General features: G+C 40.7%; 1 protein-coding gene across 2 annotated transcripts in view; it reads right to left on the bottom strand.

Annotated features, from left to right (window-relative positions):
* parga (poly (ADP-ribose) glycohydrolase a) overlaps positions 1–11,370 on the bottom strand; it is a 236,556-nt gene extending 225,186 nt beyond the window's left edge. Inside the window, exons 1-3 of one of the 2 annotated variants that reach the window (XM_028795482.2) lie at positions 10,904–11,370; positions 10,566–10,699; positions 1,150–1,216 (exon numbers count right to left, since the gene is read on the bottom strand). In XM_028795482.2, the coding sequence (XP_028651315.1) occupies positions 1,150–1,216; positions 10,566–10,699; positions 10,904–11,019 (317 nt within the window). In that variant the 5' untranslated portion in view covers positions 11,020–11,370. The remainder of the gene's footprint in view (positions 1–1,149; positions 1,217–10,565; positions 10,700–10,903) is intronic. The other variant, XM_051923908.1, reaches the window with a different exon arrangement.
* Positions 11,371–13,837: the final 2,467 nt, after the last annotated feature.

The following is a 13,837-nucleotide window of genomic DNA, read 5'->3' as shown; positions in this document are numbered from 1 at the left end:
CCATTTAGGGAAGATGTTGAGGGTGATTCACCCGCATCAAAAATTGCAACACTGTTTCACCTAAAACTCCTCTACAGTGGAGGATGAGATTTTGACACTACAGGATGACATTCAGCTGAAGTCTGGGGCTCTTGGACAGTTTTGGAAATTACTCACGGAGGAAAAGTACCAAAACATGAGGAAATGTGCTACCTCCTTGACTGCATTATTCGGCTCTACTTATTTATGTGAGTCAGCCTTTTCCCACATGAAGATTATTAAATCCAAATACTGTAGTGACCATAAATGTACTTAATTGTTATTGTGCCATAAAGGTTATTCAGTTATGCAAGGTACGACAACATATATTTTATGTATAAAGTATACTCAGTGTATATTATATTATATATATACCATTTTTAATGTAGGCAGATAATTTCGACATAGTCATTTTAAAAGTAGCTTGCAAGCCGAAAAAGTGTGGGCACCCCTGATATAGATGGTCAAAACTGGCACTCAGTTTTCTTATGGTGTGGGTGTACATACATGAAACATAACATGCTTTTACCAACATAATTAGAATACACTGAACTTATATAGCAATAAGGACAACTAGGGAGAATGAAGTTGATTTAGTTAACCCTAAGCAGTTACATTTCACTGACACACAAGTCATCTACAATTTTAACAGTGATGTGTAGCACTTTTGAATGCAGGTGTTACTTTTGTCACTTCATGTGGTACAGAGCTGAAAGCTTGTTGACTATGTTTCATTGCTTAGCAGCACTCAGTGCTTCATGGGGTATTCTCCCATTCTCATCCCCCGACATCTTCAATCGTGTTATTTCCTCGTGCTGCTCAGTGCCTTTAGTTGCTTTATGATGCTCTAAGCTTCATGGGGGTATGATAGAAAGAATGAATCAGTTTTGAATCTGCACACATTATACACATCCACTTTTGATTTGTAAGCATATTTTCTTGCTTAAATCCAAGTAAAGTTTGATAAAAGAGACTCATTGTGTGAGATTTTCCCTTTGTATCATGCTGGCATTCAAAAAGTTTCAGATTTTGAGCAGTTCAGATTAGGGATACTTAACTTGTAATATAAAGTTAGCTTAGGGAAATACCAACACTACTGAAGTATAAATGTAGCAGATACAAAATACTTACTTTGGTATATCCATTTTCAGCCTTTGCTTTTGTTTACTTAATGCATCAGATGCTTCCGGTTGGTAGTCTAAAAAACAGTTTTAAGAAATAAGAAATTAATTCATATCACCTGAATGTGTATCGGTATCTCTTCAAATACCTACAATGCAACTTACAACTGTTAAAAAATATTGCAGAATTAGCTTGGTTAGTCATTCAAAACACTTTGTAAAATTAAAAACATACCATGCATGAAATTCTGTAGTCACTGGCTTTAACATCAAGCCAAAGTAATATGTTTTAACACTACAAATTAACATCCATATTACTAACCGAGAATGCTAAACCGGATGATGGACGCAGGCACATCCGGCAATGGGCCGTAGCTGCAAAAAGACGTACTGCGCAGGCGCAAAAACAGTCCGCATCCGGCAATGGGCCGTAGCTGCAAAAAGACGTACTGCGCAGGCGCAAAAAGAGTCCGCGAGGGTCGGCTGAGGAGCCGAGAAAGGCGGATAGAAGAGGGCGAGAGAGGCGGATGAGGGGCCGCGAGAGGCGGACAAGACCACAGAAAAAAGGAGTGAGCACAGGAAAAATTGAGAAATGAGGCGCAAAGAGCACCGAAAAAAGGAAACGGCACATAAAAAAGTATTCAAACGCAAGCAAAGCACGAAACACATTGCACACGAAACTAGACCCAAAAAAAAAAAAAAAGAGGCTCGCGCACAACAGCAAGGCCCCCCCCCCCCCCCTACAGGCACCGGACGGGACACACACCAAGAGGGGGATTCAACAAGCCCATGGAACACAAAAAAAAGGACACAAAACCACCCCACAGACCCTACAAGCAAGGGACGGGACACACACAAAGAGGGGGATTCAACAAGACACAGGAACACAAAAAGAAAGAAGACGCTCGCGCGACAACAATCCTCAACCCCCCCCCCCCCCCCCCACACACACACACACATCCATAAGAAGTGACACCCAAAGCCACATATTCTAAAGTGAACATCAACACCTTCACACTAGACAGCATAGGTGTCAGCATTGGTGGATCTCCTTACAATAAAGCACTATTAACCGTTCAACTGCAGAAAAAGAAACATATTAACAGTGACTGCGATCCTTCTTATTACTTATCCATATTTCGCATGCTGAGAAAGAAACAAGTCATGAATACACGGTCACGGGTACAAAACGAAAAGGAAAGGATAACAGGAACAAACACACGAAAACGAAAGAAACAACAAAATAGACGGCTATGCAGCATAGGTGGATCTCATTACAATAAGGCACTATTAACCGTTCAACCGCAGAAAAGGCTCCATATTAACAGTGAGTGCAATTCTCCTTATTACTTATCCATATTTCTAAAAGAAAAAATGTCTCGACTCCAAAAACGCAAAGCTCAACTAAAGCTTCTAACTAACGATGTACCTAAAAGTAAAAACTTTATGAACTGCATTAGATCCTACAATGGTTCATTTGCTTTTGCATATACCGGAGTAAATATCAGGCCACCAAAAGGCAATGGCCCATACTACTTTCGCACATGTGCACAAATACTACATCGCATTGGAACAGTGCACCCTGAAACAAATCAACAACGCAAATATGCACAAATCTACATCCTAGATCCACATGACGCAAACTATCAATCAAAGTGCTGCATCGCAACAGGCACGGATTCAAAACGAAACACCTCCCGTCTCAGACATACGTTAATGGCAGCGAAGGCTACAACGGGCTTCTCACACAGCACAGGCAAATCGATTACAGCTCCAAAACAACACGTCCCAAATACTACACATACAACAACGCGCCTCTCAAACGGCACAAGAAAAACATACACCAGTAAAATTCATTCGGATTAATGAATGTCATTTGCAATCATTGTCATTCAGTTCACTTCCCTGAAGAAACAACTGGAAATACAAGTTATACATTTACACGTTGTTGTCAAAAGGGTCAAATTAGACTGCCTTCTTTACATTCATATACTGAATATCTACAGAGGCTTATAACTGACGATGTACCTGAAAGTGAAATCTTTATCAACTACATTAGATCCTACAAATCGGTATCCACTATGAACATTAACGGTGGCACTGCACGTGACATCCGTCTTGAAAAAATGTTGTTTATTGATGAATGTTCAATGGCATGAAGTCACTTACTCAACACCATTCATAAACTTCTACAAACGTTTATGAATAATAATATTCGATTTGAAGGAAAGGTACTTTTATGAGGAGGAGATTTTAGACAGTGATTAGCTATTCTTCCAGATGCCATGCACTCAGCTATTGTTCAGTGCACCTTAAAATACGCAGACAATTGGCATTGCTTTCAAAAGATACAGTTAGTAAAAAAGATACGATGTCCAGAACCAGATCATAACAATTGCTTATTACAACTGAGAGATGGTACACTCACCAATACAGCTGGACTTCAGGCACATATTATTACAATTCCTCAAGCCTTTATCTGCGACAACTTAGTTACAGAGACATTTCGAACAGCAATCTCATTAGACCAAATGCCCCTTTTAACACAACGCACTATATTATGTCCAAAAAATATTAATATGGAAAACATTAATACCCAAGTCATTCCATTACTTCCTGGAGAGACACAACTCTTTCTAAGCTCTGACAAACTTGACTCTGATCACAACAATAACCATCTTAAATGACCTTACAAGTTCTGAGCTGGAATTACCTTTTACACTTAAACGGCGTGTACAAAGAAATTTTCCAATAAACCTTTACACTGTGCCACACACTTTATTGTTTGCTTTATATTTGCATCATCTACACCGTCACACTATTCTATATCTCATTCATACATCACGCTCTTTGTCATTCCCAACACCAGGGGTTGGCGAGCGAAGCGAGCAGGGGGCGGAGCCCCCTAGTAGAAAAGATAAGTGGAAATTCCCCTCAAAATTAAAGTTGTGTACAATAGTTATACAGTTACAAACATATTCATACCAACTGACACCAACTGTCCCAAACCCTGGTGTATGAACCCAAAACAGTTCGGGTTGCCCACCAGGCAAACATGCGGTCCAGACCCATCCTCCAGAATTGACCATCTATCTGCCTTAGTCAGGTGTTACGTGGGCATCCAATTAGCCTGGTCCAGCCACTCAGGTCCTCAGTAATGAGGAACCTGCAAGCTGGATTACCCTCTGGGAATCGCGCCACACGGCCATAGTGCCGTAACTGACGCTCCCTCACAATGCAGGTAATGTGCTTCATTCGGGACTCCATGAGCAAAAGCTATTTCAACACGAAGTTGAACCAGCGGTACCCAATGATTCTCGAAAGAGACACAGTACCGAGGGACTCCAGTCTTAGTCTTGGGTCACTGGATAGTGTCTCGCAACCATATAGCAAAACAGGAAGCACAAGAACTCCTAAAGACTTGAGACCTTCGTCCTTTTGCAGAGATATTGGAAGCGCCACACACCCCTTTACGGTGATCTCATGACAAACCCATATCAACCACACCCCCCCCCCAGCCCCCCATCCCCAAATCCGTCTACTGACTTCATAGAAAGAGTCACCAGAGATATAAATGTTGCTGCTGAGGTAATTAAACCTCTTGACAAGGTAGATATTCTCTCCGCAGACAGACAATAAAGGAAGATGCGCCCAAGAGGTCATTAAAGGCCTGGATCTTGGTTTTTATCCAAGACACTCAAAAGGGAAACACAGACTTCTCGCTCAGTCTCTGGAGAGCCCCGATCAGAGCACAGATCACAGCATCATCGGAAAAGTCAAGATCAGTGAATCTTTCTTCATCAACAGATGCCCGACAGCCACTGGACCCCACAACCCTGCACAATACACAATCAATGCAAGCACCAAACAGAGAACATGCTCTTGACTAACCCCTGAATCAATTGGGAAAAACGCACAGGTTCTGCTACCACACTGCACAGCACTCACATCCACACGATCACCCTTCCCTTTCCAGACAGGGATGACAAGACCCGTTTTCCAGTCAGTTGTGACGATGCCTGTCTCCCAAATGGAAGCAAAGATTGCTTGCAATGCAAGGACGACAGCCTTACCACCAACCTGGAGAAGCTCACCCTACCCTTAGCTGGTTCACCACCTATGCAATCTCAGTGAGACTGGGTGGTTCACAGCTATTGAGAGGATCAGACTCGAGAACCATACACCCACAGATGTCTAACGTCCTAACCAGAGGATCAGCTTTAAACAGCTGCTCAAAGTTGACAGCCCAGCAGGTCACAAATGCAGCGTCATCTGCAAGGACTGTTCACCCACCCTGACTGCGACTCTCTGAGGAACAAATTCAGATGTGCATAATGCTTCAATTCCTCTGTAAGCAGAATGTGGGTCACTAGACCATTGATGGTGTGTTACTTGCTCACAGATTCCTCTAACAAACGCCTCCTTATCTGCCCCTCAAGGCCCTCGCACCCTTCCTTCTCCGTTCAAGGTACAGACCAGAAGTTGCCATTAAGCTGTGCGCTGTGACTTCTCTCGATGATATCCAGGGTGCCCTGCAAGATGAAACATCTCCTTCTGGAAACACCGGCAACACCAATACAACCATCAGCAACCTTCAAGGTCTTGTCACAGAAGGTCTCCCACAACACAGGATTGGCAGCTGTACCATAGTCTGCAAGTTTCTCACACAAACTGCATGCAGACTCTTTAGAAAGAGCCTAATCTTTGAGTCTGGCCAGGTCTAGCCTCAATCTCCCAGTAGGTGTTAGCCTACTGGACCTAAGCTGGATCTTCAGAGTAGCAACAACAAGTCTGCAGTCAGAATTCGCAAATTGGCATTTCTGTAGACCCTGCAGTTCTATAGGAAACTCCAGCATCTGCCCACAAGGATATGATCAATCACCTTCACCGCCCCACCATCACTGGAGTACCAAGTCCAACAATGCAGCCCAAGGTGCTGGAACCAGGATCCAGCGATCTGCATCCCCTGACGTTCTGCAAAGACAAAGAACATGAAGCCACTTTCACCATGGTCACCAGACCCATGAGGACTGACACAATCCTCATATCCAGCCCTGTCAGTGCCAATGGTCACAGTGAAGTAACCCATGACCACAGGAGTGTCACCTCACGGACACCTATCAACCACCGAGCAACCTTGAAAATAAAATGCCTCCTTCACCAAGACATCACTCACCATGGTCGAAGCATACACTGAGGCAACAGACAAGGCACCTACAGAGTGCCTTAATCCGAGTCTCACAAGTGTGTTGAAATGAATGACATCAGAAACCATCGTAAGGAGCCGATATGCCACAGCAACAGCTACTCCCCGAGTATGACAGTCATCAGAGAGACCAGACCAACAAAAGGTGTACCCACCTACAGAGAACTGTACAGTTCCAGGTCTGCACACCTCAGAGAGTGCCACAATTGATTATCAAGCCAGAGAGATAAAGACGCTCCATGATTCTACACATTGGATCTCCAGTGGTTTCGACTCTTCTGTGGATGAAGCTCCTGAGGGCGTTCCCCAATTCCATTCATAATGTGAGCAGCCACCCATACAAAAGAGCTACTCCCACGGACAGCAGAAAGCAGCCCTGTCTGCTGATTAGGAGCTGCATAAAATGTTTACGGTGGCTAGAGTGCCAATCCTGCCACCAACCCCCCAAGTTTTCCCTGCAAGTGCAATTTAACGTCATACCCAAGACATTGAGGGGTTTGAAGGGAAATCAAGGAAAAATGTATCTTTGTCTCAAACATTAATTGAAGACAGTATATATCCCAGTTGGCCTGGGTACAGTGACAAAAAGTGCTATATAATTGTAAAGAATTATTATTAGTCTACAGAAATGTTGGAAACACTTACTAGTGTTAGGATGGAATCTCCTGCCCAAATTAGTGGGTTGCCAATGTGATCCTCACCAGATCATGCAAACCAATGCAGAATCTGATGTGTGAGGAAAGAATGACAGGCCTGCAATACCACTCTGCCCGTGTTAAAACACTTATGTGAAACTTAAAGTTTAACCTGAGTAAAACTTAATGCATATTTGTATTCACTCCTTGTAGCTTTGTGAATTTCCCATCGGGATTAATAATCTATCTATCTATCTATCTATCTATCTAGCTTGACTTCTCCGTCAATAGCTGCCGAGCAAGATGATAATGGCAGCAGGTAATATCTTTACTAAGTAACTCAATAATTATTATGAAATAATACAATTCTTTGTGAAAATACACTTTAAAAAAAAACAAAAAAACAGCAGGAATACAAAACTTGCAGACAGGAAGAAAATTACAACTCTTCTATGCAATGCCATCAGGAGGGAGGGGCTTCAGACGCTTATCTATTTATTCCAAAACAAGCTCTAGTCAACAGAGGATTTCTTTTAGCACTGTTAAACAACCAAAAGAAGAATCAACTCTCCCCCACTTTTCACAACTATACATGGTCGAAACTCAAAGAGAACCAAACACCCAACAACACCCCCATACTTTTAAAAATAATATATGTATATTAACAAATGTGAAACCCCAATGGGGAGCCTCCTCTTGTAATATCTATCAACATGCTGAAAATTTAGAGGGGGACTGACACTTGGCTAAGAAGTGTAAAGCTTCGCAAGAAGGAACATGATGCAGACAAAACATAATCACACATAATTTACTTCCAATTCCAGTATTGATTAATTAAGAAAGCCAGCATCCATACCACTTACACTTTAGAATGCGTAATCCACCTGAAGCTAAGCATGTTTGGACTCAGCCAGTACTTGGATGGGAGACCATCTACGAAAGCCTAGGTGGCTGCAGGGAGAGGGGTTGGTGAGATCATTGGGGAACCTTATCCCACTGTATGTGTGTGGGTCTCAATGCCTCAGTGCAGTCATGGTGTGAGAAAATAATTTGGAAGTAACAATAGTTGAGCATTGTGTTTTGCAGTGCACATGAAAATGGAAATTATTATATTATATTATATATATATATATATATATATATATATATAAAATAATCTGTTGTAGAAGTGTCATGAAGATAACTACTGAAATAGTTAAGCAAATAAAACACAAAAATGAATTAAGAGAATGAATGATGTAATACACAAAATGTACTAGGAGATGATTAAGAGAGGCGTCCTGTAAAGAACAAGGCTGAACAGTTGTCAATTACACAGACTTCAAAGGTAATAGCTGAACCTAAGAGATATGAGAAGAATGAGAGTATAGAAGAATAGACTTTTATTTGGAAGTTAGCAAACCAAATGAACAACTTCTTTATCAGGTTTGACCACCCTAACCCACTCTCACCTCGGAGAACTGCACCCTCCACCCATCCTTCTGCTGATACCAGCATAGGGGAGACATCCCCACACACAATTACAGCAGCGCAGGTGAGCAGAGAGCTGAGGAGACTTCGTGCCAGCAAAGCAGCGGGTTCAGATGGAGTATCACCACGACTGCTGAAGGTCTGTGCGTTGGAGCTGGGGAGTCCTCTACAGCGCATCTTCAACCTGAGCCTGGAACAGGGGAGAGTCCCGAGGCTTTGGAAAACATCTTGCATCACCCCAGTCCCAAAGGTATCACATCCTAGTGAGCTGAACGACTTCCGGCCTGTCGCTCTGACGTCACATGTGATGAAGACCATGGAGAGGCGGCTGCTGCTTCACCACCTGAGGCCACAGGTCCAACGCGCCCTCGACCCTCTGCAGTTCGCATACCAGGAGAAGGTGGGAGCGGAGGATGCCATCATCTATATGCTACACCGATCACTCTCTCACTTGGACAGAGGCAGTGGTGCTGTAAGAATTATGTTTCTAGACTTCTCTAGCACCTTCAACACCATCCAACCTCTGCTCCTTAGGGAGAAGCTGACAGAGATGGGAGTAGATTCATACCTAGTGGCATGGATCATGGACTATCTTATAAACAGACATCAGTATGTGCGTCTCAGGAACTGCAGGACTGACATTGTGGTCAGCAACACAGGAGAGCCGCAGGGGACTGTACTTTCTCTGGTCCTGTTCATCCTATATACATCGGACTTCCAATACAACTCGGAGTCCTGCCATGTGCAAAAGTTCGCTGACGACACTGCTATCGTGGGCTGCATTAGGAGTGGGCAGGAGGAGGAGTATAGGAACCTCATCAAGGACTTTGTTAAATGGTGCGACTCAAACCACCTACACCTAAACACCAGCAAAACCAAGGAGCTGGTGGTGGATTTTAGGAAGCCCAGGCCTCTCATGGACCCCGTGATCATCAGAGGTGATTGTGTACAGAGGGTACAGACCTATAAATACCTGGGTGTGCAGCTGGATAATAAATTGGACTGGACTGCCAATACTGATTCTCTGTGCAAGAGAGGACAGAACCGGCTATACTTCCTTAGAAGACCGGGGTCTGTTTTTACCTGCATTTTTATTACTCTTTAATATTGTTTTTTGTATCAGTATGCTGCTGCTGGAGTATGTGAATTTCCCCTTGGGATTAATAAAGTATCTATCTATCTATTTGGGTGTAAGCCAATGAATCAATCAGAGTAAATATATGCATTGATCAGCACTGTTATGTAAATTCAGCTGTTTATAAAACAGACTTTTGCACTTATTTTTTTTGATCGTTCTGTAACAGACTACTGTGATGAATGGTCCCTCTTCAGGATTTGCTGTATAGTAAATTAAAGACACAATGGACAAGCTCCCTCCTGCCTGGCTCCTCACTCTAAGACGTCCAAGTTTGAGGGCAGGACTTCTTTCTGTAATATGTTTCCAAATTGAATTTCTAACACAATGGGATAACTGTGCTTTAATAATTTGCACAGTCCTGACTCTCTGTAGTCATAAAAAATCCCTGTGCATCTTCTAAAAACTACAGGGTTTATCCGGATGTCCTGGCTAAAATACCCACCACAAGCTGGTCATTCAGTCCCCCTAATCATTCCCTGTTCCTGATTGGCTAACTGCCTCTCTCCCCCTCTCTCTCTCTCTTTCTCTCTCTCTCAACCCTTCACCACCTAATAGCTAATGTAGGGTGAGTGTACAGGCACAAGAATGGTTACCGTCATATCATCCAGGTACATATTAGACTCTGGTGGCTGTTGAACTGATTCACCTCTGTCTATGTATAGCACTTTAAGTAAGTTAGAAAAGTGCTATATAAATGCAACCAATTATTTGTTTTAAAATTAAGTGAGAGTGTAAGAACTCCCCTATTAACCCATAAAGGGGGCAAAGACACTGATAACATCAAATCCTTGAAATATCCCAATGCTTCTGTGAATTTTTAGTGTATACTGTGCATAGCAACATTAATTAAAGCTTTAACGGTTCTATCAAAATATCATTATTTACCAGTCAAGACACAAAACTGTAATTTCATAATACCATATTTAAAAAGTTCAAAAAATCTTTGAAAATGAAAATACAAAAAAAATCACACATACCTTTATTCACAGTATTTCCTTGATTTGAAGTCTTATTTAACAAAGTAAGCCCTGCTGCTGCAGCAATGAAGGGTCTCTTGTTGTTTATGTCCAATTTTAGTCTCTTTCCTAAACAACTGGACTCTGTACTCATGCTTTAAGACATAAATTTATGAATTAATAAAACATATAAAATACTGTCAATCAATGCAGTCTGATCGTGATGGCTGACACTAACTTGACACTATCTGCTTCATATATTTATGTATATACACATATACATACATATATACATATACTGTTTAACGTACGTCTAAACAAGAACAATAATGCTGTAATAATGATCAGACTTCACTTACAAAAAGAATTTTGAAAAGGTTGCACGGTCCTTGTGGTAGCGTTTCCACTGAGATATAAAACAAAGATACAATATATCTCGCCACTGTTTAAAACAGCTAAATGATATTTTAGCCATATGTGGCTGATCAATGCTGCAGTTTAATCTTTCATTCCGGTCAAGAGAGAAAATATAGCCTGTTTAGTTAAGTGGGCTTTTGTCGGAATTTTTACCACCGTAGAAGTCAAAACAAACAGCGACAGAGTATGAAAATGTTTATCAATTGCACCTGAATAAAACCCTTCAAAAGGATGTGAATTCTTTCAAAATGTCTGATAGCACGGAGAAGGAAAACGACGTCAAAGTCATAAGACACCGAATAATAACTTCATTTTCACTACGTTGCTTTTAACACAAAGCCTGCAGTTTTTAGACGACCCTTCACTTCCGTCATGAACGTGCGCAATCCACTTTGCGGCAGCTCTTCCGTCGTAGTGACGAGACACAGAATTTTTAGTAAACAAGGCAGCTATCGTCTGTCGCAAAGAATTTGACGCCATTTCCTGTATGCGGAGCACTTTGACAGGAACGTTTTAGTCCAATAGATATATTGGGAAAATGTAGATGACACCCGACAAATACTATATAACTAATAAGAGCAAAGAGGTCGCGTATAAGGTAATTTATCGAACTTATACTGTAATTACTTTAGTTGTCCAGTGGTATAAAATTAATATAGAAGATAATTTTACTTTTTAACACAGTATTCCTGTAGTACTAGGGTGTTGTGTGTCGTGTGAGCCATTATGGATGTAATGAGAAGTCAAGCAAAATGACACCTTTTATTGGCTAACTAAAAAGATTACAATATGCAAGCTTTCGAGGCAACTCAGGCCCCTTCTTCAAGTAAACTATTCAGGATACTTAATTATTATATTGGTGTGTTACTGTATACACAATTTATATTATCTGAAATAAATTGTGCATGTAAACATTTTAAAATGGATGTAAAAGTGTATCTACAAATTATTTCAGAATGTAAAAATAAAAAAGCAATGCAGATGTCAACCCCATTTAAATCATTAAAACATTTGGAATAAACTGCAATTGTTTTTTATTCTGTGCCCCAGCATTGTTTTTGTTTGAAGCTGACCTGTGATATGTGGTGTTGATTTTTATTGTATTTTGTTATTAATGATTATTTTAAACAAAAGTTTTACACCATTACTAAAACTTTGCAGAGAAGAAGAATCATCTCAGAGTCATCCTAGAGTAAAGACAATACATCTATTTTTTACTGTTTTAGAATTAGTACATTTTCCAGTCTGATTTTCTAAACCATTTTTCTTCATTTGAGTTTTAAGGCTGAACGTAGTCCAATATTCCAGGCCAGCCAGTTTTTTTGTTATGTTTTGTATTCTTTTTAACTGGGGCTCAAAACACATAAACTCATATGGCAATGTACACATCATAATCAGCAATGTCCATGTTACATAAAGTACATTTTTTAACATTTTTCAATTATCTTTGACTTATTGTTTTTCAGTTTACATAATGAGTTTAACTGCCACTATATTTCAATTGTAAATATAATAATAATACCAAATTAAAAATAAATATTATTTCTCAATATGTGCTATTTCTCGGATAACGCAGCAAGCAGTTGACTTCAATAAAGTTGATTATGCTTAAATCTGGCCAAGGGTTGATTTAAGGGTGAATTTCCCCTTGGGATTAATAAAGTATCTATCTATCTATCTATCTATCTATCTATCTATCTATCTATCTATCTGTCTAACAGGATATAAAAGTCTGAATTAGCAGAAGAAGCCCTAATTTGGGTTGTTCATAAGAAATGTAATGATTTACTTAATGAGGTACAAGTACATAATAAACAAGAATAGTTTTCTTAAATATTTGAAATATTAAAATTTGTGCTTCAATTTAAAAGTTTAAAGTGTAAATATTCTTGATATTAATAGAACTTTGTCATTTTTCTTCCATAGAGGGCAAGAATCCTAGTAAAGGATAAAGAATAAAATCATATTCATAATCACTAACCTTAAAATAATTTAAATTGACACATGCTTATGTTTGAAACTTGTCATTTTTAATCTTTAGGGAGTGGCTCCTAGTAGGCTAAGGATATCAGTAAAGAATCAGATATTAAAAATACAGTGCATCCGGAAAGTATTCACAGCGCATCACTTTTTCCACATTTTGTTATGTTACACAGCCTTATTCCAAAATGGATTAAATTCATTTTTTTCTTCAGAATTCTACACACAACACCCCATAATGACAACGTGAAAAAAGTTTACTTGAGGTTTTTGCAAATTTATTAAAAATAAAAAAACTGAGAAATCCCATGTACATAAGTATTCACAGCCTTTGCTCAATACTTTGTCGATGCACCTTTGGCAGCAATTACAGCCTCAAGTCTTGTTGAATATGATGCCACAAGCTTGGCACACCTATCCTTGGCCAATTTCGCCCATTCCTCTTTGCAGCACCTCTCAAGCTCCATCAGGTTGGATGGGAAGCGTTGGTGCACAGCCATTTTAAGATCTCTCCAGAGATGTTCAATCGGATTCAAGTCTGGGCTCTGGCTGGGCCACTCAAGGACATTCACAGAGTTGTGCTGAAGACACTCCTTTGATATCTTGGCTGTGTGCTTAGGGTCGTTGTCCTGCTGAAAGATGAACCGTCACCCCAGTCTGAGGTCAAGAGCTCTCTGGAGCAGGTTTTCATCCAGGATGTCTCTGTACATTGCTGCAGTCATCTTTCCATTTATCCTGACTAGTCTCCCAGTCCCTGCCGCTGAAAAACATCCCCACAGCATGATGCTGCCACCACCATGCTTCACTGTAGGGATGGTATTGGCCTGGTGATGAGCGGTGCCTGGTTTCCTCCAAACGTGACGCCTGGCATTCACACCAAAGAGTTCAATCTTTGT

The sequence above is a fragment of the Erpetoichthys calabaricus genome, chromosome 2, assembly GCF_900747795.2.
Source record: "Erpetoichthys calabaricus chromosome 2, fErpCal1.3, whole genome shotgun sequence".
Taxonomy (NCBI): Eukaryota; Metazoa; Chordata; class Cladistia; order Polypteriformes; family Polypteridae; genus Erpetoichthys; species Erpetoichthys calabaricus.
Note: the sequence above shows the minus strand (reverse complement) of the source record. Positions and strands in the feature narration are given on the sequence as shown.